We start from the raw sequence: 25,615 nt of genomic DNA, 5'->3' as shown, positions 1-25,615 counted from the left end.
TGATGGTCAAGAGAATCTAGAACATTGTTTCGCATGTTCATTTCATGCAATGTTTTCCATGGTTATATTCATGTTCTACAATTTGATTTGAAACTCATTCATCACCGAGCATGGTTTACTTCCTATTTGGTACCCAACGCACTTAACCAATTCAAATATCACTGACGGAAAGCCGTTACCAAAAGAAGAAATGGACAAAAAAGAACCGTCAATTTTGCTTAAAACCATGGTTTTTTTTAAAAGAAATAAATAGAAAAACATGCAAGTTATAACTGTTTACTTTCAATTAACGAGGAGAATTAGATCTCAAACATGCTTTGAATCTCATAACCTAAACTCAAACCAGTGCAACTCACCTAGCCTCAGGGACAGTTAGTGACATTTCGTGCCTTTCTTGCTTATCCTTGCTCATGAATGCCAGTATTACCTTCCATTGGTGACCTTTATTTTATTGCAAGAACTCAAGAAAAAAAAACATGAATGTACTAATTTCTTAAGAGTTTAATGTCTATGCACCGATAATATAAAACAATTTTATTCAATCACAAATTACTGTTTGATAATTATTTTAAAAGTTAACAAATTTATCTTATGTATTGGATGATATTATTAGTATATAATCAATCCTTTTTCTCATTTCTTAAACAGTGGACGCCGAAGGCTTCTAGGTTATATGGTCTTTGTACCCAACCTCATAGGGCTTAAAAGTCTTGTGTGCACATTTTGCCGGGGTTAGGCAAATGGACAATTATTTTACTTTTTTTCACATGAATTTTAACATAGTTAAGGACCCCTACAGTAAAGACAGTCAAGAAATGTAACAAGAATCGTGTGAACAGAACGAGATAACCACATTTTCTCTGGTTAAATTTACAGTACTAATTATCACATCCGATAACAACTCATGTTGATGAATCATCTTCTTACAGGTCCTAAAAAAGGTACTTCCTAAAACACTTCGGAACTTGCAATGTACACCTAATAAGCATAGTTACGAAATAAGCATTCAACTTCATTTAAGGGCATTCTGGTTTTGCTTAAAAAACATTTACCCAATAATAACGATAAAAACCTGCTAATACATTACAGCATATATATATATATATATATATATATATATATATATATATATTACACAAGTGTGTATTTGTATTTATCACAAAGCTAATTCTTTCCCTTGCTACTCATTCATACATAGTTTTACTTTCATGATAAAATATTTCGGTAGAAATGAAACTATATCCAGAATTGCCAACAAAATAATTGAATGCTGCAGCTCATGGTGATGCTCCAGATCAACCACATAACTTTTGATAATATGAATATGAGAAAAGAAACAATGGTTGATTGCGCCTGTGTGGGCTTGTGCCCCTAAAAGCTATAGACAGTGCTCACACAAGCGTTCACTAGACAGAAAAATGAGCATGAAACAGCTACAAATATGACTTGAGACTATATTACTCAGACCAATTGGTAAAGTAAAACAATCATCCCTATATATACAACAAACCTCTAAACTGAGCAAGTGCACAATCCAGATGGGGGAGATCAAGCAGGTTAGTAGTCAACCAGGCCAGAACCATTGCATGAGCTGTTTTGAACCCATCCCTTCACCCATTTTTTTTTCAAAACAATGCCCCTCCAGCTTCCTTTAAACTTCAACACAAGAAGGACAAGCACAAAATGGTATCTTCATGCCATTCATGCATCAAATATAAATAACAAAACCGCAATTGCACTGGCTGTCAGCTGAAGGCTTTGTATACTCCAAAGGCCAAACCAACAAAATTTTGTTAATCAACCATCGTCATCCACAGCACCAACATATGTGAGGTCCGTCCGTCTCACCCTTACAGCCCCTTTAAGCCAGCTGGTGGCTCGAATATTAGCATGGTCACCACTTCCTATGCTAGCAGTATTACCTGCCGAAGAGTAAGATCCAGTACCATCTTCTAAGAGTGTCCAAGGATCTATTTCCAAATCATTGTCCTGTTGTTTTGATTTCCCTGATGCATTAGAAGCAACCCTTGATAGAACTGGGTTCCTCTGAGGAATAGTTGAACTACTGGAGTTAGACCCAGGATTTGTAATGCTGGGTTGAAGGCAAACAAGAGCGGAATTGGAAATAGATGGTGGCTGGCAGGATAAAGAGCACCGCATAGAGGGGATGAGTATGGGCATTGCAGCCTGGATATGCCACCGAATAGTGTCTGGCAGTTGCATACGATCCAAGTCATTCTGCACCAGACAACAGATCATTAGACAAGCGCGACAAGATTGAATTAATATTTCTAGATTGCCAAATATGTACATAAACATTGCCAAATTGTAGAGCTTTAGTAGAGATTTATGGAGCACGGATATGGCTAGCAATATCTGATATGACACCAGTACAACATGGAATACATAATTTCTTGAAAAATAAAGACATGGGCATGGCATGATGCACCATAACATATACATACATATTATAGATTTCTTATAAAAAACCATTGGGAAACATAAAAGCCATCATAACAAAATAATGGTCAAGCCATTCTACGATTGAGGGATGAAAGTGAACAAAAATAGTTTTTAGTTCCAATATTATTCATTGGAGACAATTGAAGTCTAGAATTTATCAAATTCTGATTATATCCCACATTTGTTGACAAAAAACCTCAATGGAAAAAGAAAAAAAATATATTACACTAGAAAACAATTTTCAATGATGTTGAAATAGCATACCATATGGTGGTTTATATCTAACACCAGGAAGGTATAAAAAATTTAAAGTATCAGTCCTTCCTGGTGAGTAGCAAAACAGAAGATCTTATAATACAAGATGCCTAGAAGAAACATCTCTGGTATTTACCATGATGCCACCTTATCCAATTAACAAAAAAAACTTGCATACAGCATCTATAAATCCTTAAAAAGAAAAACTAATTGAATTAAAACTTCAAAGAATTACAGTAGTAATACACTGAAAAGCCACCTAAGGGCTAAGTGACTAGAACCAAAAAATTATACACATACAGGCTTAAAAGAACAAACCTGCAAAGTCTCCAACAATTCTCGGTCAATTCCAGAAATTTCCCTCGTAGGTTCACTGATTGTCTTTGAAACAGGCTTTGCCCTAAGCCAACTTGGAGGATAACTACTTAATAATCCATGCAAAACCAACAACAAACGATCAAACAGACTCCCAGAAGAAGAATCCACAAAAGCAGCAGAAGCAACTTCAGAAGATGACTCCGCCTCCCTTATCGACAGAGATGGCACAGCATTCACCGAAATGTCCACATCCTCATGCACAACCCGGCTACCAAGGAGACGAAAAATTACAGTGGCAAGAAATTGTCTCATGCTCCGCACAGATGGCTCCCTGCAAAATTGAAATAAATAGAACTCAAGAATAGCTTCTAACATCCTAGGATTTAATAGTTCCATCACAAGCACGCATAAAAAATAAAACAAGGTCAATGCCTTCATGGCAAAAATATCCGTATTTTCACTTCTAAAGAGAGGTCATGACTCATTTAATTGATTGCCAACTCTCAAAATTTAAAGCTCAAATCTATTTTGTTACAAGGAAAAACTACCACTTTCAGTAGCAGCAGCTGGGACCCACGACAATTAATACATGATAGAGAATTGTATTTCTGAAACTGAAAATAATCATATTGCAATTAGCTCCAATCTTTTCTCCATTTCAAGAAAACAGAGAAGGATCGTGGATTTTTTTTTCACTTGACAAGTGCATCAAGAATCCTATAACGAGAAAGCTAATTACACATTGCAATATCCAGTCTTATTACCTGTCAGTGCAAAGAATAGGAAGAAATCTCAGGAGCAACTGCAAACGTAATGACATAGAAGCTCGTAGGGCTGCAGGAGACGGTGGAGAAGAATCTGTTGCAACTGTTTGTCGTCTAGTTAATGCAGGGCTTCCACCTCTCATATTTTTGCGGTTATTTACTTTATTCGGCTGACCTTCAACTCCAGGAGGAGCACTTCCTACTGATTTACTTCCACCTGTAACAGCAGTTATTTGTTGCTCAATATAACTTAACTGTTTCACCATATCACTTGCAAAGGAATTGCGGGATTCGTCAGAACTTTGATCTATGCAAGGAAGAAGCATCTCGATAAGAGCCCTCTCAGTCACTTGCAGCTGGCACCTTTTCAAATCCATTCCCTCTTCAACAACTTCTCCTTCTTCAAGGGATGTGCTATCAAACTTCTTGTTATCCCCTTTGACAGTTAATGGATCAGTAGACAGACTACACCAACCCCATGGCTCCCAAAATTGGGTCTTGACAGAAAGATTTTTTTTCACAGCAATGTTATGTAGCCTTTGTCTAATGGTCTTCCGACCAAAGAGGACATCCTGGCCTGCAAGGAACCATTTAGCTTGCGACAACATTGAATCCTCTAGTGACCTACCAAAGAGATGAATCAACTCTGAAAAAAGGGGTGCAGCATCAGGTCTAACCAGTAACCTTGTGAGAAGTATTTGAATAAAATTTTTCTCATTCTCAGAAGCAGCAGCAGCCTTCTCTGTACTAGGTGAGGACAACTTTATAGCATCAGCCAAGGACACATCACGATTCTCCAGTTTTTCAATGAGGGCTTGTTCATTTAAAAGCAACCTCAGTACAACCCACTGCCAGTGAAATTTGGCAGGTTGCAAGGTATCCAAAACATGCACAAGCATATCCTGAAGCTTAGACTCACTATCTGTGAATTTAATTTTAGACTCACCAGGTCCAGACATTCGGCTCCCATCATCCTTCGTATAAATAGATTGTGGCATCTTACAATCAATCATGGCATTCAGAAAAAGCCTAGAGCGTAGGGGAACAAATGCTGTGGATCTTAAATGCATATCAGACCCATTAAACTCTAGCAAGGTTGCAAATTCAGAATCACTTGCATCTGCAGCCATAAAATCATAAAGACCCTGACAGTCTCTAAAACATACATCTCGAAATGGCAAATGTTTTATTGCATCAGTTATGGCCATTGTAAGAGACTGATAAATTTGATTCATGTCTTCACGAACTGTAGCATTCAGAATGAAAGGTCGCCACCTAACAAAGGCAAATATTGAATAGGCAGGCGGAAAGACCAAATTTAGAGGAAGCATATGTTGCATCCTTGAAAGAGCCATAATAGATGGTTCACCCAAGAGTTCCACCACTAACCCTTCACAGATTGTCCTGCAGTTTCCAACAAGCAATCTAAACCAATGGACATGAACTTCAATTGAATTATCCACCTTAAAAGCCATAAGTGAACGAGCATTTCCATTTGAATTGGATCTAGTGCTTCTTACAAATTGTACCACATCCAGCCCCTCTTTTAATCTGAGAACTGTCACCATTCTTTCAAGGCTGGTAACACCATATATAATTGCACCAACAAGAAGTGCAGAAACAGCAGCAGCAATTTTTGTTGTTTTTGCCACAACCTTACTAGAGTTACTTCCCATATCATTTGAAATGGTGTTACTAGAATCATGGGCTTCAGGAGACATTGGAAACTGAGAACGAGATGCTTTACTTGGACTAAAAACACCTGCAAGAGCATTAGAAGCTTCAGTAGCTAGAGCAATATCAAATACACGGCTTTGGCGTTCTCCCAGGGCTTCCTTAAGCAGGCATAGACAGGCTATATGCATTTGCAGAATGCATCTGGCATAGTTCAATGCATTTGTAGCGGGCATTGTATTTGAATGACTATTGCCAGATGAAAAATCAGGCATTTTTGCTAAAGTTGGACCAACACTGCCAACAATCGCAGAAACAGCAGAAGAGACCAAAGAGGGATCTCCTTCTTGAGCAGCACCACCAGTCTGCCTTATGCAATCAATCAAGCCCATAACTATTTGTTGAGCAATTTGATATCCATTATCCCATTTTTCTAAAGTAGGACCTTTTGGTGTACCAGCAGCAAAAAGTTTTCTATCTTTTCCAAAAAGATAGTGGAACGCTTCTTCAACATTACGCTGCACTATGTCCCTCATGCCTGCACCTACTCTGGATGGTAACCGACCACCACTTATCTTCTGACGGAAAAAATCATCATGGTCCTCTACTCCAGCTGGAACTCCTAGGGGTAAACCTAACTCTCCATCCACTGATCTACCAGACTCAAGTTCAGAGGAAAGTCTAGCATCAGATGTAGTCTTAAAAGTTTTCTCCCACTCAATGACACTAGCCACATTGCTGTACTTTCTCAACAAATACCGAGCAAAAGCTAGGGCCCCTGACCCTGAAACTCTTCCATTAGATGCAATAACAGTGGCAACACGATGCATTGCAGATGACAAAGCTTCAGGAATAAGGTCTGCTGCAACAAGAATGTTCTCATACCTACATCAAATACATTGCAGAAGTCAAGTTTGATAAAATCTCATAACATCCATAAAGAAACTGTCCAACACAAGCATAAAGAACAAAAGGAAAACACCACTCATAAAGCACTGGTTGAATAACAAAAATGATAAATATTTCAGGGGGAGGATGGCCCATAATAGTTGTAGAAACCTCACTGAATGTTCAGCAAACTTGTACTATAATTATGTTAAAAACTGGCCCCTTATAACAAGAACAAGTATTTATGTTGTTAATTTGTAAATATAGGATTTTATTTAGGCAATCCAGACTCCTGAGTAGATGAGAGCAATGCAGATTTAATCAATACTGACCTGATTAAAGATGACGAGAAAAAGGGAGCATAAGAAGAAACAGATATAACAGCTTACTACCAGGTACTCTATAAAGCATAGTATTATATCACATGTAAAAGGTGCTAAGCCATTGAAAAGTATTAAGAGTAGACAACTCTAATAAAAAGGAAGCAAACATCACAATAATTAGAAGGAAATGCTGGAAGGGGGAAAAGCAGAATAAAAATATTTTCCAAGAGACATCAAAGAAAAACTATATATATGTAATTGATTGCAGAGCAGCAAACCTTCTGAGTGATGATAGCAGAAAAGCCTCTCCCACATCACAAACTTGGTTTTCCACATTCCTTGGTAGCATCACCACATTCCTCCCAGAATGAATTGTAGAATTGGGGCTATTAAGAACCTTTGGCAGCAACCAAAGGAGGAATTTGACAACTGATACCAAATCATCAGAGATATCCATCAAATAAAGAATCACAGAAAGTTCATCCTCACCAAGTTTCCACTGTATTGAGCCTCTATCATCCACAACAGGAAAAGGCTTGCTGAACTGACCAACTTTACCAATATTTTTCTCCACGTCTTCAATTACCTGCCTAACAACAGTCAACAGCCAAGCTGCTATTGCCCTTTTCTCAACAAAACGTAGCTGCTTTAGTGCTTTTCCAATGGAAACTATATCCCCAAAATGACTTGTTCGGATGCTATCGACAGACCTCTGCCCATCTCCATCCATAGCTGTTTTATGGTGAGGACAGCTTACCCTGTTACCACACACATGACTAGTTGATGCCCCTTGGCTACCCTCAATTCTAGAAGCTGCCAGTTGAGCTAGACTCTGAGTTTTACGCACATTCTTCAGCCGACTCTTGGTGACCTGCTTGGTTGACTTTTGTGGTTGATCAACTTTGAGAGGCTCTGGGGATTTCATTCCCTTTTTCACCCACCATGTATCGTCATCATCAGATTGAACTGGAGAATGCCCTTGCACAAATGTGCTTCTTTCCTCACTTAACCTTTGTCTCTTTGCTCTGCTACATTCTTCACACCCAGGTGTACCCTCCACTGGATCAATCTTGCCGTACGGAGACCCAATGGCTCTTCTATCACTGCCCTCAGATTCATCACCTGTAGTGCTCAAATTAGATGAACAATTAGGTAGCTGTAACAGTACTGAGATTGCTGTTCTTAGTTCTTCGATGTTAGTATCCTTCGCATTTTTAGAAGATATTGTGGTAGAAATAACATTTCTCTGATCAATTGGCACTGCAAAAACTTCATCCTTTGTAGAAGCTGGATATTTTTTCTTCTTCAGAGCAGATAAATTGGAACCACAGGACACGCTCAGATGACCCCGAAGTATGAGGCGGCGTTCATTCAAGTAAATTTGCAAGGCTTCTTTGAGCTGCGACCCTTCAACAATCCCAGATTCTTCCAGAACATCATGGATAAAGCATCCAGGTAGCTGCTTTAAGATGCGATAGTGTCTCCTCTGTCGCTCCAGGTCAACCACATTTACATTCACATCCATGATCCCGCTCACTATTAGCTGGCGTACATATGCCAAGGGGTAAAAGATGCCCGCACGTATGAGTTCGACCATAAATAGATTTAGGCGCTTGGGACCTTCCCCTTTTTGCACCACATGCTGATCAATCCAACAAACTACAATATCATGCAGAGGACCTGGGCTTTCAAATACTGAAGAACCAGTACTCTTTGAACTAGATCTCAATCTGGATACATTACCCACATAATTCCAATTATGCCGCTGACTTGAATGCTTCGCAAGATGACTGGCTCTGTGATTTTCATTTGTTTGTTTTTGCGAAATCTTCACATCCCTAATCTTCATCTTTAAAAGTCTAACTGCTATATGCACTTGGGAAAGATCTTTCCTACCTGTAAACTTTATGTCACGAGGAGGAGTACTGCAAAAATCCCTAAAATCACAAGTTGCCCACTCACAAAGGAAAAACACAGAATATATAAGGGGTGTATTTACAGTCCCAAACCATTTCAGAGATAACCTTAAGCAAGGGCTGACTTTGGAAATCCAACCTTCAGATACAGTTCCACCACAAAGATCTTCAAAAAGAAATTTATATGCTACACGCAAATCACCCAGCACAAGAGCTTTATCCAAAGCTTTGGCAACTTTAGCTAGACAATGACCTGGATAGCCTGGGCTTGCAGCCTTCACAAGATCTTCTGTATGTTTCTGAATACATGAAATAATGTGACCAAAATCATCTGAACTATTTTTTATCTTCCCTGCAGCTTCAGTTGATTTTAGTACAAAATTCCCATCATTCATTGTATGTGAAATTACAGAGGATGGTAAAGGAAAGCAATCCAAAGCAACAAAAGTATCTGGCACCACAAGTATTAAATACCGGAGCATCTCAATCACAGCATAAGCTGTATATGCCCTCCTGGAATTATCTACTAAATCAGAACCACCTGGAGCAGGATCACGAATGACATGAAGAGCTAATCCAGCAAGAGTGCGTACATAAGTTTGAGATAGGACAATAGTTTCTAAAAAACCATATATTATAGGCAATAACAGCTGCCAAACCTCAAGCAGATCTTTTTCCTGAAAATTACAGAAATGTGAGAAATCAAAACATGAAGGTTGAAATCAGTGAAAGATATATACATCACACTTTGAGTTTCATGAGCACGTTGTACTTATTAAATGCAAATTGATGTAGAAGGTAAATACCTGTAGTTGATTAAACACCCAATCAATAACAAGAGAAGGATGAAGCAGCCCTTCAGCATGATTCCATTGCAGAAGCCGCACAATATACCACCATCTAAAATGTAAGGATGGCCCTTCACCATCAGAAACAGATAATAATGGATCGTTTTTATTCTGCAGTGAGCCAGTATAAGACATTTGTGGTGATCGCTCTCGACCATGAGAAGCAGAATGCAAAGCATTCTTTGACAAAAATTCATCCACAAGTGTTTGTAAGTAATTGATAACATCTTTGGTCCAAACATCAGAGCGAGACAGCTGAATCTTGTCAGCAGCCCCAGAAGAAATACCAACAGAACCAGGTCGAACCTGAAAAAGCCAATCATAATCTACAAATATTAAAAAATATAAAGCAATTCATCATAATTGGTAAATATACCAACACTGAAGCATCCCTACCTGATTGAGGTAAGTAACCTTGATAAACCAGGTGGCCCTAAGCAATGGAACATTATTCCTGATAAGAACCTCTAAAAGTGATGTCCTTTTATAACCATGAGGAACATGATCAGCCAAAGAGCGTAATCGCTTGTGCTGCTGAGATAAACCCTGTAATAAAATTTTAACTGAGTTACTAAAGATACATTGAAACACCAAGTAATGTTCAAAAAGTAGTATTTAAGGATTTTACAGCCACAACAACCTGTCAGCATCAACAACAAAAAACCTAAGGCCCATTCGGGGTGGCTGAGTTTTCTGTTTTCCGTTTTAAGATGCTATTTCAAAATGGAAGGTGTTCGGCTAAAATGGTTGCGAGTTGGATTTTTATCTGTTTTTAAAACAGTTGTCACCCCATTTTATAAACAATAAAAATAGGTTTTATGTTTTATTATTTTAGTTTTACTTCTATCCCTACCTCAACGATCTAGGCTGCTCTCCCGTCCCTACCTTGACGATCTGCGCCAGCCTCCCTCCCCGCCGCTTTCTGTCTCCCAATGGTACTGTGCTCGCCACTGCTCTCTCTTTCCTGCTCGACACTGCTCTGTTCACACTGGTCTCCCACCCTCTCGTACTTCAGACTCTCTCTCTCTCTCTCTGTGTCGTTTGATCTACTTCACTCGTCGCTCGCCGCCAATCGCCAATCACCTGTCAATGCCTCCCTCTCTCAATCCGTGAGTACTCTTAACCCTCTTGTACACTGATCTGTCTCTCTTTCTCACACCGTGTGTGGTGTGCATAATGGGGAAGTAAATTGGAGGTTTTGGTTTTGTACCAAATTGGGGGATTTTCTTTCACTATCTTGCTATTTTTGTTTATGATTTGTTGTCCATTGTTGGGTTTTCTTGTGGGCAAGAAACTCTCTGTTTAAAGCAATGTTTTATGTGTTTGTTATTACTGGCTTGCATGTTATAAGCTGGATCTACAATTTTTCATTGAATTTTGTTAATGAGAAAGGTCAAGAAAGGTAAAGAATGCCTTGTCTTATTGTTGAATTCCATAATGTTTCTTTTGGGATATCCATCACGGCTCATTTTGAATTTTGTTTCTCCTTTTTGATAAAATATAATAACATTTTGTGTCTAATTTATTTTTAGGAGTTGCTTATGCTACAGCCCACACATTGACTGGAACAGGTTTCTTTAATCAAAAGCACTAAGAAGTGTATGAAGCGGAAGTGGAGTTGTCTCATGATTTTAAGATGATATGAGTAGGCAAGCTTATTGCCAAGAATCTTATAACAGCTAATGAAAAGGGACAATATTCATAGGCAAGGACATTCTTATGCAGCGGGTATGATGGAAGCAGATGTTAGTTACATTTCTAAGCTTGGTTGTGAATTCTTGATTGGTGGAATTTCTTTGTAGATGTTATCAGATGTGTTGTGTGGTGGTTGGATACTACAGCATGCCTGCAGCTGCAAAAATGGTAAAAGCAACAGGTCATGTGCATAGGAGAGGTAATTTGAGTCAACTCAGTTGGTGTTTGGAAGAAAGCTAGATTATGCAGTCCAAGGTGCAGGAGAATGGTTTTACGTGGTTGGATTTGGGGGTGCAATTTACATGGAGCAAATGTGGGCATTTTACAATGTTTGTATGTCTTCAAGTTAAGGTTATATGTGGAATTCAAAGTCTGTAGCCTTGTCATGATCTAGGACTAGGAATTCCTTGACTGGTCTTAGTAGCTACATGCATTTTATTTGTACACCTTGTACAGAAACTGTGTTTTGATTATATTTTCTTTTGGCCATTCCAAAAAAAAAAAACAATAAGTGTAAGGAGAATCATAGATAACTTGATCTCTTATGAAGTGTAAGGACCCGAGCTCAACATGGTTTGATGATAGGAGATTCAAGAAACCGTGGCAGTCATGGAATTTTGTCTCTACTAAAATATTTGACTTAATAGCATATTTCAATTTGAAACAATTTTATAAAAACGAAAAACCAAAATAAACTGAAACTAGAAACTCAAACCCTAAACTGGTTGTAGTCTTAAAAAAAAAAATGAAACCAAAAACAGGAAAGCACCCCGAACAGGCCTAAGGAATTGGCCACAGTAACTTATGTAAATATATATTAGTTTTCCATAATTGAGAAATCCATGAATAGCTAAGCCAGTCCAGGATAATTCAGCATATAAACATTCCAGATCCTTCCATATTCACATCCTGCAGCCGGTCGCATCAAGACTACAACCATCTACTACTAAGTTACTAACCATTTAAAACCTTGTGCTTTCTACATATAAATTTACTAAAAATGTATAAGAAACAAAAGTGAGGGGTAAAAGCTGGTATACAGGAAGTTGCACAAAGAAAAAAACAGTAGGAGCAAGACTATCACCAGGTATACCTCAATCCATTTCTTCTGGAAGTCCTCACCATAGGGTCTTAGTTCAGGGAAAATGCCAGACCTGCCTAGTTGTGATCCTGAAAGAGCCACACCATATACTTGACCAGCCTGTCAAATCAAACAATCATGTAGATCAAACACCTTCTGAGATAGGTAGACTGCACTAAATCCAAAATAAGCTAGAAGAAAGCACACAAATATGGATACACTATAGAAGTAGAATGTTCGGCAAGGATAAATAGATCACAAGACAGATTAAAGATCATCACCTTCCTCTTCTGAGCACGAGATTCATTGATGGCCCTCAGACGTTTTCTAATAGCCTGAAAATTAGATGAAAAACTACAAGTTACCTATATCCACATAGGCTTTCAATGAATACCCAAAAAAAAGATGTGATGTAAATTCAGAGCTCAGACATACAAACTAAAATAAAGTGGACATAAATATCTCCAAATAGACAACAGACAAGAGAGTCACCTCTTTGCAACTAAGAACAACTTTCTTGTTAAAATGCGGAACCTGAGTTAGTGAAATTTCTCTAGCTTCCTAACAGACACAGAAAGCAAGACAAGGTCAAAAAATAGCAGAGATACCGGACAAAAGGCAGTTTTGAACAGTTAAAAATAATCTATTCTAACAAGAGCACAACTTGATTTCTATATTTCAGTGACTCATCAAGGAGATCTATGATTCTGAAAAATATATTCATGCCCGTATCACTATTTCCGTTTTCAAAGAATTTGATCATAAAAAAATACCAAGTTCAAGAAAATGCCAGATTACAGTTCCAAACTTTCAGTTACTCTGGACATATTCTATCAAAAATATTTACAAAAGAAATATGAGAGTTCAGCATAAAATATTCAAATCTTGAAAACACAATAAATGGATAACTGGAGAAGTATAATCCAATCACTCATAAGCAAAGTTGCTACTCTAAAATATCTGATTTGGTATAAATACAAAAGTAAAATTTAGTGCATCTTTTCTTAGCTTTTGAAGAAATAATTGTTTTTTTATCAGCTTCCTGAGAGATTTAAAAAAACATTTGCTTCTCAAAATTTGAGCTTCCCAAACAAGTACTTTACGGCATACCTCAAGTCCCTCAACTGTATCCCTGTATCCAGATTGCAAATATTCTCTGGTCAGAGTCTCCTCAGGACAATTTGGTGTTTGGGGATGAAAGTCTGGTGCCCCAAGCCTGAGAAATAATAATTGCATTTTACATGTTAATATACAAGATAATAAAACCTTGAGGCTTAACACCTTAGAGTAGAATTACAAACCCACAACCACAAGAAAGAGTGCTGAGAAATCTGGAGAGAAAGAGAACAAATCTATGAAGGTTTATAGAATCTCGGAAAAAATTAGAGAATTCTTCCTCCAAACAAAAACATAAGCCGATAACAAGGTGAGGAAGGGGAGAACGTCATACACACATTTTCTTTGTACTTTAACAGTGCAATATGAAAATATTCCCCCAATAGAGCCTGGTACTAATGGTTAACCATGAAGTAAAAGTAGGCAATAATTTTTAAAAAATGAAATTATGAACAGGAACTACCTAGAGTTCAAGGGTTCTTTATCACACTTCAACTTGTATGGGTTTAACGGTGGTTGTCGCCTGCAAACACAAAACCATTGTGTTCCACGTGATTGACAGCATCAAATTTAGCATAGTAAGAAAATAAGATGCCACTTTATTACTGAATATAAAAAATATGAACTCTATAAAAAACGAAACTTTAACAATACTAGGTCAAAGAAATATAAACAATATTCCAAAGGCAAGAAAATATGAATTTAAAATATCATTATTAACCAAATGAATGGAACAAAACATAACTCCCAACCCATGCTTTCCAATATAGTTCTTTATTTAAAAACTACACAACCGTAGTTAGAGTAGCAAGATTTAGACTGAATTTTAATATAAATCCACTGAATCCATCTTTTAAGAAAAATAAAAATAAAATACAATCTGCCACATGGTACTCTTCACACTCATATGATTAAGAATATTTTGAAACTAGCTATGGTATGGTAGAATCACTCCCACTAAAAAAAACAATTTTAAAATGATAAGAAAAAGAGAAATCTTATCTTGATAATAAAAAATAAAAAAGAAAGGGGAAGCAGTGAAAGATTATACCTGTCAAAGTTGTTTAATAATGTTTTATATTTCTAGCTTGTTATAGAAGCTGTCCTGTAATCTAACACCATAGGCTAGGTTGTGGCCTTCATCATGAACTATTTTTTGTACTATCTGTCAATTCTCATACACAAACACACACACACACACACATCTCAGCAAACTAAGGTTGAGGATCCTTTTTGTGTGCATATTTTCATACTCAAACATTTCAAGTTGGTATCAAAGTGGGACGATCCCGCTTTGCGCTTCCGTCTCTATCTATTGTTGTCCACCAGCACCGCCGTCCGCTGCCGCACTATCTCCAATGATACCCAGATCTGTTTCAGCCCTCCGATCGTCATTTTGGTGTTGTTAGGACAGTGAGTCTAAACACCTCTGCCCATTGACCTATATTTGTTTCCTTAGATTTTGTGCTACGCGTCTATTACTAGATACTTGCCCTTAATTTCTCAAAATGACATCTACGAATTTCACTCTCACTTCTACTCCTTATCCTCTCTCTGGAACTCCTAATATTACTACTCAAAAACTCAACTGGAAAAGTTATCTATCTTGGTTTGCCTCGGTTGAGTTATGGTTTCTTGTTCAAGGGCACTATGATCATTTGGAGAAAGAAGCTAGTGAAATTCCAGCAGAGAGCAGAAATCAGTGAAAGACACTTGACTTCCAACTGTGCGCTGTTTTATGGCAATCAGTAGAACCTGATGTGTTGGAAATACTCAGATCCTTCAAGATTTGTTGCTCCTTCTGGAAAAATGCTCAAGATATTTTTGTTAATGACATCCAGAGTTTATTTGATTCTGAAAACCGTGCATTTTCTCTGAAACATACTAACCACGATCTGACCTCACACATAGCGAAAGCCAAAACTGTTGTTGAAGAATTAAAGAAGTTCCTAATACATGACTCTGGAAGAAATGAAAAGAAGACTCGATAAGCTGTTCATGGTGGTGATTTTGTGGACTCTACACTCAGATTTTGATCATGTGTGTGACCAATTTCTAGCGGGTGAGCAAGTTCCTTCAATGTACAGCCTAGTAACTAGGCTTCTTCGTGTTCCTACCTCGGTGAAAGGTGAAAACTCAGTTGTAGCCGTTGAAACTTCAGCAGCACCTACTGAAACATCAGCCATGGTAGCATCTCGTGGAAGAGGAGGTCGTGGAAATAGAGGAGGATGCGGTAGTAGAGGTGGATGTCCTCAATGTACACATTGCAAAAAGCCTGGTCATACTCAAGAGAAGTGTTATGCCTTGCACGGTTATCCTGACAACGTAGCACATGTCACCAAATCTGAAAAATCAAAATCCAAATTTTCTGATGAGGACTGAGGAGTATCAAGACTATCTGAGGCTGAAATCCATCAGTCAAGTCCAGTCTTCTTCAGTGCTAAGTCTCTCAACAACTTGTATTTCTCAATTTGTGGAAGGTCAAAATCCATGGATAATTGACTCAGGTGTCTCTGATCATATTTTTGGTAATAACTCTTTGTTCTCATCTATCTTTCCACCTAAATTTCCTCATCTTGTTACTTTAGCAAATGGGTCCAAAGTTGCCTCTCTAGGTATTGGTCAAGTTCCCCTTTCTTCTTCCTTAAAATTAAATTATGTTTTGTACATTCCAAATTGTCCTTATAACTTAATTTCTCAGAGCCAATTGACTTGCTCCTTAAATTGTTCAATAACATTTGATGTTGATTCCTTTGTCACACAGGAACGTGGTACGGGCCATCTGATTGGCGTTGGGCCTGAATCACAAGGCCTTTGCTATCTCGAAGCCAACTCATTTGTGTCCTGTTTTGCAACCTCTTCTCCAAAACTTTTGCATGACCATTTAGGTCACCCTAGTTTGGCAAAATTGAAGATCATGGTTCCTAGTCTCGAGCAACTTCAGAAGTTAGAATGAGAGTCGAGCCAATTAGGCAAACATGTTAGATCTCTTACCCTAGACAAACTGAAAAAAGATGTAACTCGATTTTCTCTACCATTCATTCAGATATTTGGGGACCAAGCTGAGTAACATCTTTGGTTTCAGATATTTTGTAACCTTTATCGATGAATACTCTTGATGTAATTGGGTTTACCTAATGAAAGAGAGATCTAAACTTGTGTCCATCTTCAAGTCCTTCTTTAATGAGATTAAGAACTAATTTGGCAAAACAATTAAAAATTTTAGAAGTGACAATGCCAAAGAATATTTTCTTGCTTTTGTTTTTATCCTCACAAGGTATTCTGCATCAATCCACATGTCCACACACACCACAACAAAATGGAATAGCAAAAAGAGAGAATCAACATTTAGTTGAGACTGCACGCTCCCTGATGCTTAATAACAAAGTTCTAGTACATCATTGGGGAGATGCAGTTTTGACTGCCTGTTTTTTAATAAATAGGATGTCTTCTTCTCTTAACAACAAAATTCTTTATTCCAATGTTTTCCACATGAACCATTGTATCATGTCACCCCTAAAGTTTTCAGTTGTACATGTTTTGTTCATAATGTCTCACCCGGATTAGACAAACTTTCTACAAAGGCTATTAAGTGTGTCTTTTTAGGATATTCTCGTCTATAGAAAGGTTACAAATGTTACTCTCCACAAACTAAAAAGTATTACATGTCTGCTAATGTTACTTTCTTTGAAGAAACTCCTATTTTCTCATCCTCCATGCAGGATACTAGTTCCATACAGCAAGTTCTACCCATTCCATCTTTTGGTCCTATGATACTTCCTACCCAAGACCCTTCTGACCAAGAAGGACATCAGCCTCAGTCTCCTATTCCTAGTTCAGCTGATAGTGCCTCTCCTTCTCCACACAGGACACAGGGAGCTAGTTGTTCAATGCCTGCAGGTTCTCCTGATTCATGTCCTTCGCCATCAGCTTCCCATACAACGGATCCTTCCTCCACATCACATCCTAGTGAACCAAGTTCCGATTAGCCATTGCTATTAGGAAAGGTATTCAATCTACTCAAAATTCTCACCCTATCTACAATTTTTTGAGTTATCATCGCATATCACCTTCATATTTCTCCTTTGTCTCTTCCTTGTCTTCTATTACTATTCCTAAAAATGTTCAAGGCACTTGATCATCCTGGTTGGCAACAATCCATGATTGTTGAAATGTAGGCTCTTGAGAACAGTGGCACATGGGAATTAGTTCATCTTCCTCCTAGGAAGAAGATAGTTGGTTGCAAATGGGTTTATGCTATTAAAGTCAAGCCTAATGGTGAGGTTGATCAACTTAAGGCTCGGTTGGTTGCCAAAGGCTACACTCAGATTTATGGCCTTGATTACTGTGACACCTTCTATCCTATGGCCAAGGTCACAACTGTTCACCTCTTCCTAGCTATGGAAGCTATTCATCATTGGCCTTTTTATCAATTAGACATAAAAAAATGCATTTCTTCATGGTTATTTAGAGAAGGAAATCTAAATGGAGCAACCTCCTAGTTTTGTTGCTCAAGGGGAGTCTAGTTGGTGTGTAAATTGTGTCGATCTCTCTATGGGCTCAACTAGTCACCACATGCTTGGTTTGGGAAATTTAGCCATATTGTTCAGAATTTTGGAATGAAGTGAAGTGAAGCAGATCACTCTGTTTTTTATTGTCATCTTCTCCTGGGAAGTGTGTTTATCTAATTGTCTATGTTGATGACATTGTTATTACAGGGAATGATGTTGCCAAAATTTCCCAACAAAAGCAACACTTATTCAGTAATTTTCAAACCAAAGACCTCAACTGCCTAAAGTACTTCCTTGGTATTGAAGTGGCTCAATCAAAGGAAGGTGTTGTCATTTCACAGAGAAAATTTGCTTTGGACATTTTGGAAGAGACAAGTATGACTAATTATAGGCCTATTGATAGTCCTATGGATCCAAATCAAAAGTTAATGTCAGATCAAGGTGAATCTTTTCCAGATCCAGAGAGGTATAGAAGGCTAGTTGGGAAACTTATTTATCTCACAATTACAAGATCTGATCTGTCATTTGTGGTCAAAGTTGTCAGTCAATTTATGCAGGAACCTCACATTGACCACTGGAATGTTGTGATTTGCATTCTTAGATACATCAAAAAGACTCCAGGACAGGGATTGTTGTATAAAGATAATGGAAATACCCAAATTTGTGGGTACTATGATGTCGATTGGGCAGGTTGTCCCATACACAGGCAATGCACCACTGGATACGATGTATCCTTTGGAGGAAATATTGTCTCTTGGAAAAGCAAGAAACAAAGTGTTGTTGCCCGATCAAGTGCAAAAGCAAATTATAGAGCTATGGCTCTTGTTGTGAATTGGTGTGGATTAAAAAACTTCTTCAAGAATTAAAATTTTGTGATGCTCAGCAGACATGGAGTTGTATTGTGATAATCAGACAGCTCTTCACATCGCTTCTAATCTTGTATTTCATGAGAGAACTAAACATATAGAGATCGATTGCCATTTTGTTTGGGAAAAACTGCAGTCCAAAGAAATCAGTACTGAATTTTATTAACTCCAACAACCAGCTTGCAGACATCGTGACCAAGTCTTTGAGAGGTCCTTGGATCCACTTTATATGTTCCAAGCTTGGAGCACACGATTTATATGCTCCATCTTGAGGGGGAGTCTTAAAGTTATTGTTTAATAATGTTTTATATTTCTAGCTTGTTATAAAAGCTTGTAGAAGGTATCCTGTAATCTGTCACCATAGGCTAGGCTGTAGCCTTCATCATGAACTATATATTAGCAAACTAAGGCTGAGAATCCTTTTTGTGTGCATATTTTCATACTCAAACATTTCAAGTATAACAATTTCTGCAGAGCTAGTGCTGCCGTTCTCTAATTTTAAATGAAAATTATATATGATCACTCCATACTTGGAAGTTCTAACACTACTTTACGTAGTTTTAGTGGACCCAGGAAAGGTTTTCTATCTCTAATAGAATATAAGATAACCCTTTGAATAGGTATAACTTCTCGATAAACCCCTATGTAAATCCAAAGCTCTATCTAAGGTCAGGTTTTGCATTTGGATTGTGGTACTTAATTAATAGAATTAATACTAATGACATGCTGCCCCACATAAGCCTCTTCCCCCAAATGTAACATGTGATGCCATCTCGGAATCTGCTCCTCACTCGTTCTTCCAATGTTAAGCTGCAGTCTTGGTGAGGCACTTCTTATTTGGCACTTTTTGTGAATGTTGGGTATGTGCTACATCCATGGAACAATTCTTGATGATTAACTTTCATGGTTTTGGTATAGAAAGAAACAGGCTAAATTTTGTGCCAATGTGAAATTTCTGCTATCATTTGGTTCATTTGGCAGGAGAGGAACTCTCAAATTTTTAAGGAGGTTTATTTGGTTAATCATATTAAAATGTTAGGCATTTATTTGGCATACAGCACATGGCCTTTTTAAAGGGGCTTTGCTAACAGATATGTTAATTATTGATCAAGGAAGATTTGTTAAATCAATTTTCTCTTTTTTCTTTATTGTTTTCTGTATTTTTTGTCCTTAAGGAGAATTCTTTATCTCCTTTCACTTTGTTATTATTTTGTCTAACTTAATTTATTCCTAATTTTATATAACCAAGCCAAAAATAAATACTTGCTAACTTTGCAGAATATAAACATAATTCAAATTAAAAAGGACAAAAAAAAAGTTGAATAAACACTTTTAACATTTTCTACATTTATTAAGTCAACACATCCCGGCAAATAGTTATTTAAAGCGCTCCCATAAGTTTTATTTAACAACATCATGAAAATGAGAAGATACTATTAGAAGAATAAAAAATCAAAATAGGACGCAAAATTGCAAACATAATTAAATAATTAAATTAGTGAAAACTTTTCAACCTGTATTTACTAATTTTCTTACAACTAACATTTTTGGTCCTTGCTATTTATGACAGAGCAATTAATGGCGTGCTCAAGCTTGTGAAAATCTTGTGTAAGATCACAACATTACATGCTTTAACAATTTCCCCCAACTCCACCCAAGATCAACCCAAGTATCATGTTTCATGAAGATTGCGGAGGATTGCGATCTTCCTCATCCAAGACCGCACGATCCACCCATGCCAATCTTCCTGCAGGTCAAGTTTTGATACAAAACCCCTTTGCTATCCCAGCTGAATCGTTTGCGAGTGCCCTAAAATTCTAGGTTTCACCCATTTTGAAAAACGATGACTTTGATCCTCACTTCTCCTCCCTCTACTCTCAATTTCACTGCAACCACATTTCTGCTCTGTCTCTGCCTTGCATCCACTGGGTTGTTGCATACTGTTCATAACATGTGTCTCTCAGGTTCTGTTCTGTTGTTCTTGCTCTGTTTTGTTGGTGCAATGTGGTGCCTCTTGTTCTATGTAAGAAATTCTTCTTTTTTTATTGGACAATTTTTGCGGTTGAGTCAGAATTTTTTACTTTGATTTAGGCTAACTGATTATGAATTTCTTATGTTTAGTATTTATGTGACTGATTATGAGTTTTTTCAGACCTATTAGTTATGACTTATAAATCTATAAATACTAAATTTTCAGTTTAGGTTTAGCTCAATGTTATCATTTACACGATACTTTCCTTATCTCATTTTATCAAATGTATATTTACTATATATAATTTTGCATCTATTGGGAGGATCAGGATCTTACAATCCATGCTATGATCCTTCAATTTACAATCTTTCATCCCCCTCCCAGTCCCGTGTAAAATCTCAATTTTCACAACATTGGGTGTGCTATAGAAGTGGAGCATTGCAGTGCAGCCCTGGGAAGCTACAGAAGCAGGCTCACATCGCAGTTTCAGGATCACAGTTACAATTGCAGCAGAAGTCATGGCATTAGTGCACAACAGCAGCCCAACTCAAACAGGATTCAAGAACATATAAGGCTGATGTTTTCCTGGTGGCAGTGTTCATTCATATGTGTTTTTTGTATGTCTTATTATCTTTCTTATTTTGCACTCTTTCTCTGCTGTACAAGGGGCTGCAGTCTGCACCCTATCTTGTCATGTACTTGTTTCTTCTTCAATATATATACAATAGTCTCAGTCAGCCGTGTGAGACAAGTTGAGTTCTCCAAAATATGATTCGTAGTTTTAACTCAAAAACTCATTTTAACCCCTGTAACAGAGATGTTCAGGGGGATTTTGCGGAGGGTAATCTTCAATTTCAACTTTTTCAGTGGTTAATCTGTTAATAAATAAAAAATCCTAGTTTTAGGCTTTTAGCATGCAAGGTTGTTGTTGGTTTAGCATTATGATGGGACAGTCTTCCTGAATCTGGATGAACCACGACCACCTCCCTTCTCCGGCAGTATCTCCTGCTTTTTCTGGCCAGGTTGTGACAGTACCGCTGCTTTGTTCCTTCCTTTCTTTTGGTTTGATAACAGACTCCACTGTCAAACAGGTGTTTCATCTTTATTTGTGGAGTGTTTAGCTTCAAATTCTGGCTTTTGATTGTTTACTATGAGTATGAGTATGTCTTTAATTTTGGGACATTTTTATTTTTCAGAATTTATACATGTGTATTATAAGTTAACTAATGTGCATCTGAAAGCATCATATAAGCGGGCATCCCACTACCCACTATCCTACTACAATAGTTTTGGAGTCAGCCATTTCACACCACTATGGTTATGAGCATGGATATCTAGCCTAATATTGATTGCCTATTTTACCATCGAAGCAGATTATCAAAAGTAGACAGATTAATAGTAAAGAAAATAAAAGGAAAAGAATATTTGATTGGTTGTAATCAGAGGACACTCTAAGCAATTAAATGCATAAGAACTGAAAATCCAGATCACTCAAGAAATAAATGAAACCCCACTCCGGCATAGTGTCACAAATTTCAAAAGGATGTTAATCAAGTAAAAAAAGAAAAAATCATTTAACACAAATTATTAGATAACAGAAAAAGAAAATATATTAAAGCAAACCACTGTGTATCTCAACCAAAATATTTGGAATTTGTAGTTCCTTTATCACATATGCTATAGTCACAATCATTGATAAGAAGAAAGTGGCAATAAGTGGAAAGTGACAGGAAGCTACTTTACCTTGAACTTACGGAGAAGTTAGCTGGCAAAGAAGATGAATCAGATCTTCCTGCATCCCTAGTAGATGGTCCACCTATTGTACTGTTGTTAACTGCACTAGTGCAGCTGCCAGCATGATACCTTTGCATTTCCCCCAACTATAACCAGCATACTGCCCTCGGCATCATACCACAAGTAGTATTAGCTAAACTGCATGATCAACAAAGCCACCCAAGTCATTTCGAACCATTGCCAATTAAGCAAACAAAAGGTACATTAAAAAAAGAACAAATAAATGGGATGCATATGGCTAAGCATTATTGGACTTCCTTCAGCTTCTAAAGGATATCTACTGAAATCCCTAATGCACTATTATATATCCCAATTTTATTCACCATCAGACCGAGTATTATTTTTCTGATTTGTAAGTATACAAATACAAAATACAAAATGGATAATAACTGGAAAAAAACACAGTGCCCCAAATAAATCATAATTTCAAACTCCATTCTGCAGACTGCTTTTAAAATGCTAAACATAAAACATATTCTGGAAAACGACAAAATACAAAACACTAAAGTCTAGTCCACACTGGCTCCGGTTTTCACAAGATAAAACCCAACCCAGATGCTAAAGATTTTGAGCAACTTGACCATTCTATTCTGAAACTGAAGTTAACATATACCCCCGTATAAAACAACAGCTCCTTCTAAAATGCAAACATAAGAACATAACCAAGCAGTTAGAAAAATTTAAACATACAACCTCAACAGCATCTTCTCTTCTATACTACTGCTAAAACCAAAGTCATAAATAAGCGATATCAATGTAGAGCACAACATTTAAAATGGAATCACCATTAAAGGCTTCCTAGAGACAAATTCCAATGAAAATACATATAGAAAGTAGCCATAATTGTTGTGATCAATCATTATGGTAGCCATAATTGTAGCCCCAGCTCATATCTGAAGCAATAAATTACAAGAGAACACAGAAAGTAGCAAACTTAATCACATCATTCCCCATCCATAAGTATAGTTCAAAACTCATAGGCAATAAACAAATAAATACCCTTTCACTTGTAACTTATTTTCCTCCCAACTCAAAACACCTAATGAACTAACTAGGGCCCCAAATGAAACTTCTTCGAGTTCAAATTGCAAAACACAACCTTTAAGACAAACAACCTGCTTAATCGTCTAAAAAAACGTGGGGTTGAACGCGAAATTGCAAAAACCCAAAATCCGAACCTAATGCTAGACAAAGCGCCAAAATTTGAACTCCGAAGCAGGATCCAAAACTAGGGTTTGTGGCGCGAAATCCCCAATTTTTAACTTTTTTTTTTTTGCTTTTCCCCCTACTTCAGAAGCCAACTGAGGAGGCGGAAATTGGGTCACGGGAGCTAGGGTTTCAGATTTGGGATTAAGAAGGAAAAGGATTTTATTAAATAACGTGAAACGGGGTTGAAGATTGTTAAAAGGGAAAACTGGGGGCGTGCCTGGGAAGAGAAATCTTGGAACTTTGATGAAAAGGGTCGGAGAGAGAGAGAGAGATTGCGAAGATGAAGAAGAAAAAGGGTGTGAAGCTTTGACTGAGTTTTTGGGTGGTGATGACGACGACGATGCTTCTGTTGGTTGCTTCAGGAATAAAGGGTGAAGAGGAAGGGATCTACTAATTATTATTAAATTATTTGTTCTTAATTAATAATAATATTAATTATTTGTCCTTAATTAATAATAATATTTAATATTATGATTTTGTGTATGTGCTTTGTATTCCTTTCGTGTCCTTCTGTTTTTTATCTTCTGTGCATGGTATTGGATGTATTAAACCTACGAGGGTAAAATGGTCGTAAAATTTATAGGAGGTACCAATTAAGGGTTCAATAACGTAGATTTTGTGTTTATGGTTGGGATTGTTTTGATATACCAAAATTGTTGTGATATCTTATTTTTATTAGTGGATTTTTTAATTAATTAGGAGATTTTTTAATAAAATTGAATCCAAAATATAATTAATTTTTTTATTAGATTTACGAAAAGTTTTACATTCCTTCAAACACATAATAAGATTCAAGATCCATAAAATTTTCTTTTTTTAATCAATTTTAACATAAGAGAATTTTGTGTCCAAAAAGTGGAATGAAAATGTACTTTTAGCATTTCTCTAAATTTAGTTTTCAAGTTTAAACTTTAATATGATTAACCTTTCTTTTTTTATCATCAATCATTGAGATTAATTTTAGAGTTTTATAATGGGTTAAATACGTTTTGATCTCTTCATTTTTATTAATATTGATCTATATATTTTCTTTATTAACATTTTTAATTCATATGTTAAGTGATATTATTAACTGATGATGTGACAATTATATTATTAATCATGTGACTTGTCACAAAAATTACCAATTTAATGTGGCAATCATATAAAAAAATAATATATTATGTTTTTTAATTTCTTACATTTTCATAAAATTTACTTTTAGTCTTTTAATAAAAAATTTTACCTATCCTGTTTGATTATTATTCAACATTGTTTATAGTCTCTCCCATCAAATATTATTATTAAGTAATAGTGTGACAATCATATGATTTATCATATGAATTACTAGTCTTATGTGAGAGTCACATGATAAAATATTATTGTTTAAAAATATTTTCTACTGATTATATGTGCTATAATTTTTCTAGTGATATAAAACCACAAAAAAAAGGTTTGAAAATTTGAAAGAAATAAGAAAAAAAGATGTGGTAAGCAAGATCAACAACCCCAAACAATACACAATCAACAATCAACTATAAGAAAAAATATAAACCACTTAACTCATGAACCAAAATATCAAACACTAAAATAAGAGAACCTCAACACTAGAGAACTCATCATCGTTGTTTCTCTCTTTTATCACCATCACCACCCAATGTTCACCCTTTGTACACAATGTTGCTTATGGAGCAAATTAATAGAAGGATTTTGTGAAGTGAGATTGAAATTGGAGGATTTAGCATTTGTTTGGAAAGTAGGAGTGGGGATTATAAGGGTTCAAAGATTGGGGTTTGGAAATGGTTCTTAGGTTGTGTTTCTTTCTTGTTTTTTTTTTCACATTCTTTTTATTTTCCAATCTCTCTTCCATGTAACTTCTTGGATTTTCCAAAAAAATATGAATTACTAGTTTAACGTAGAGACTATAAACATTAATGAATAAA

The 25,615-nt window shown here is 36.7% G+C and overlaps 1 protein-coding gene across 2 annotated transcripts; it reads right to left on the bottom strand.

The window, feature by feature from the left end:
- Positions 1-1,297: 1,297 nt before the first annotated feature.
- On the bottom strand, positions 1,298-24,070 carry LOC100782672 (mediator of RNA polymerase II transcription subunit 12). 2 transcript variants are annotated; one of them, XM_006583235.4, is made up of 13 exons: positions 23,600-24,070; positions 22,434-22,622; positions 13,805-13,864; positions 13,336-13,441; positions 12,718-12,786; positions 12,507-12,560; positions 12,238-12,345; positions 9,846-9,995; positions 9,408-9,755; positions 6,964-9,278; positions 3,801-6,359; positions 3,037-3,367; positions 1,298-2,238 (listed from the first exon to the last, which is right to left on the bottom strand). In XM_006583235.4, the coding sequence occupies exons 2-13, from the start codon at positions 22,559-22,561 to the stop codon at positions 1,798-1,800; spliced, it is 6,669 nt and encodes a 2,222-aa protein (XP_006583298.1). In that variant the 5' UTR covers positions 22,562-22,622; positions 23,600-24,070; the 3' UTR covers positions 1,298-1,797. The 2 variants fall into 2 exon arrangements, with proteins under 2 accessions (XP_006583298.1, XP_006583297.1); XM_006583234.4 differs by having other exon boundaries at positions 23,663-24,070.
- Positions 24,071-25,615: the final 1,545 nt, after the last annotated feature.

The sequence above is a fragment of the Glycine max genome, chromosome 7 (genome assembly GCF_000004515.6).
Source record: "Glycine max cultivar Williams 82 chromosome 7, Glycine_max_v4.0, whole genome shotgun sequence".
NCBI classification, from domain to species: domain Eukaryota; kingdom Viridiplantae; phylum Streptophyta; class Magnoliopsida; order Fabales; family Fabaceae; genus Glycine; species Glycine max.
The sequence above is the reverse complement of the archived record's forward strand: the minus strand, read 5'-3'. Positions and strand labels throughout refer to the sequence as shown.

Bases quoted from the DNA above. Each gene is read 5' to 3' on its own strand.
- LOC100782672 (XM_006583235.4), bottom strand. From the start codon at position 22,561: ATGCAAAGGTATCATGCTGGCAGCTGCACTAGTGCAGTTAACAACAGT. The intron at 12,346-12,506 runs GTGATGATCTTT...TTGATTTGACAG, and splicing joins CTCGTGCTCAGAAGAGGAAG to GCTGGTCAAGTATATGGTGT. The intron at 3,368-3,800 runs GTAATAAGACTG...TCAATTTTGCAG, and splicing joins CCTATTCTTTGCACTGACAG to GGAGCCATCTGTGCGGAGCA.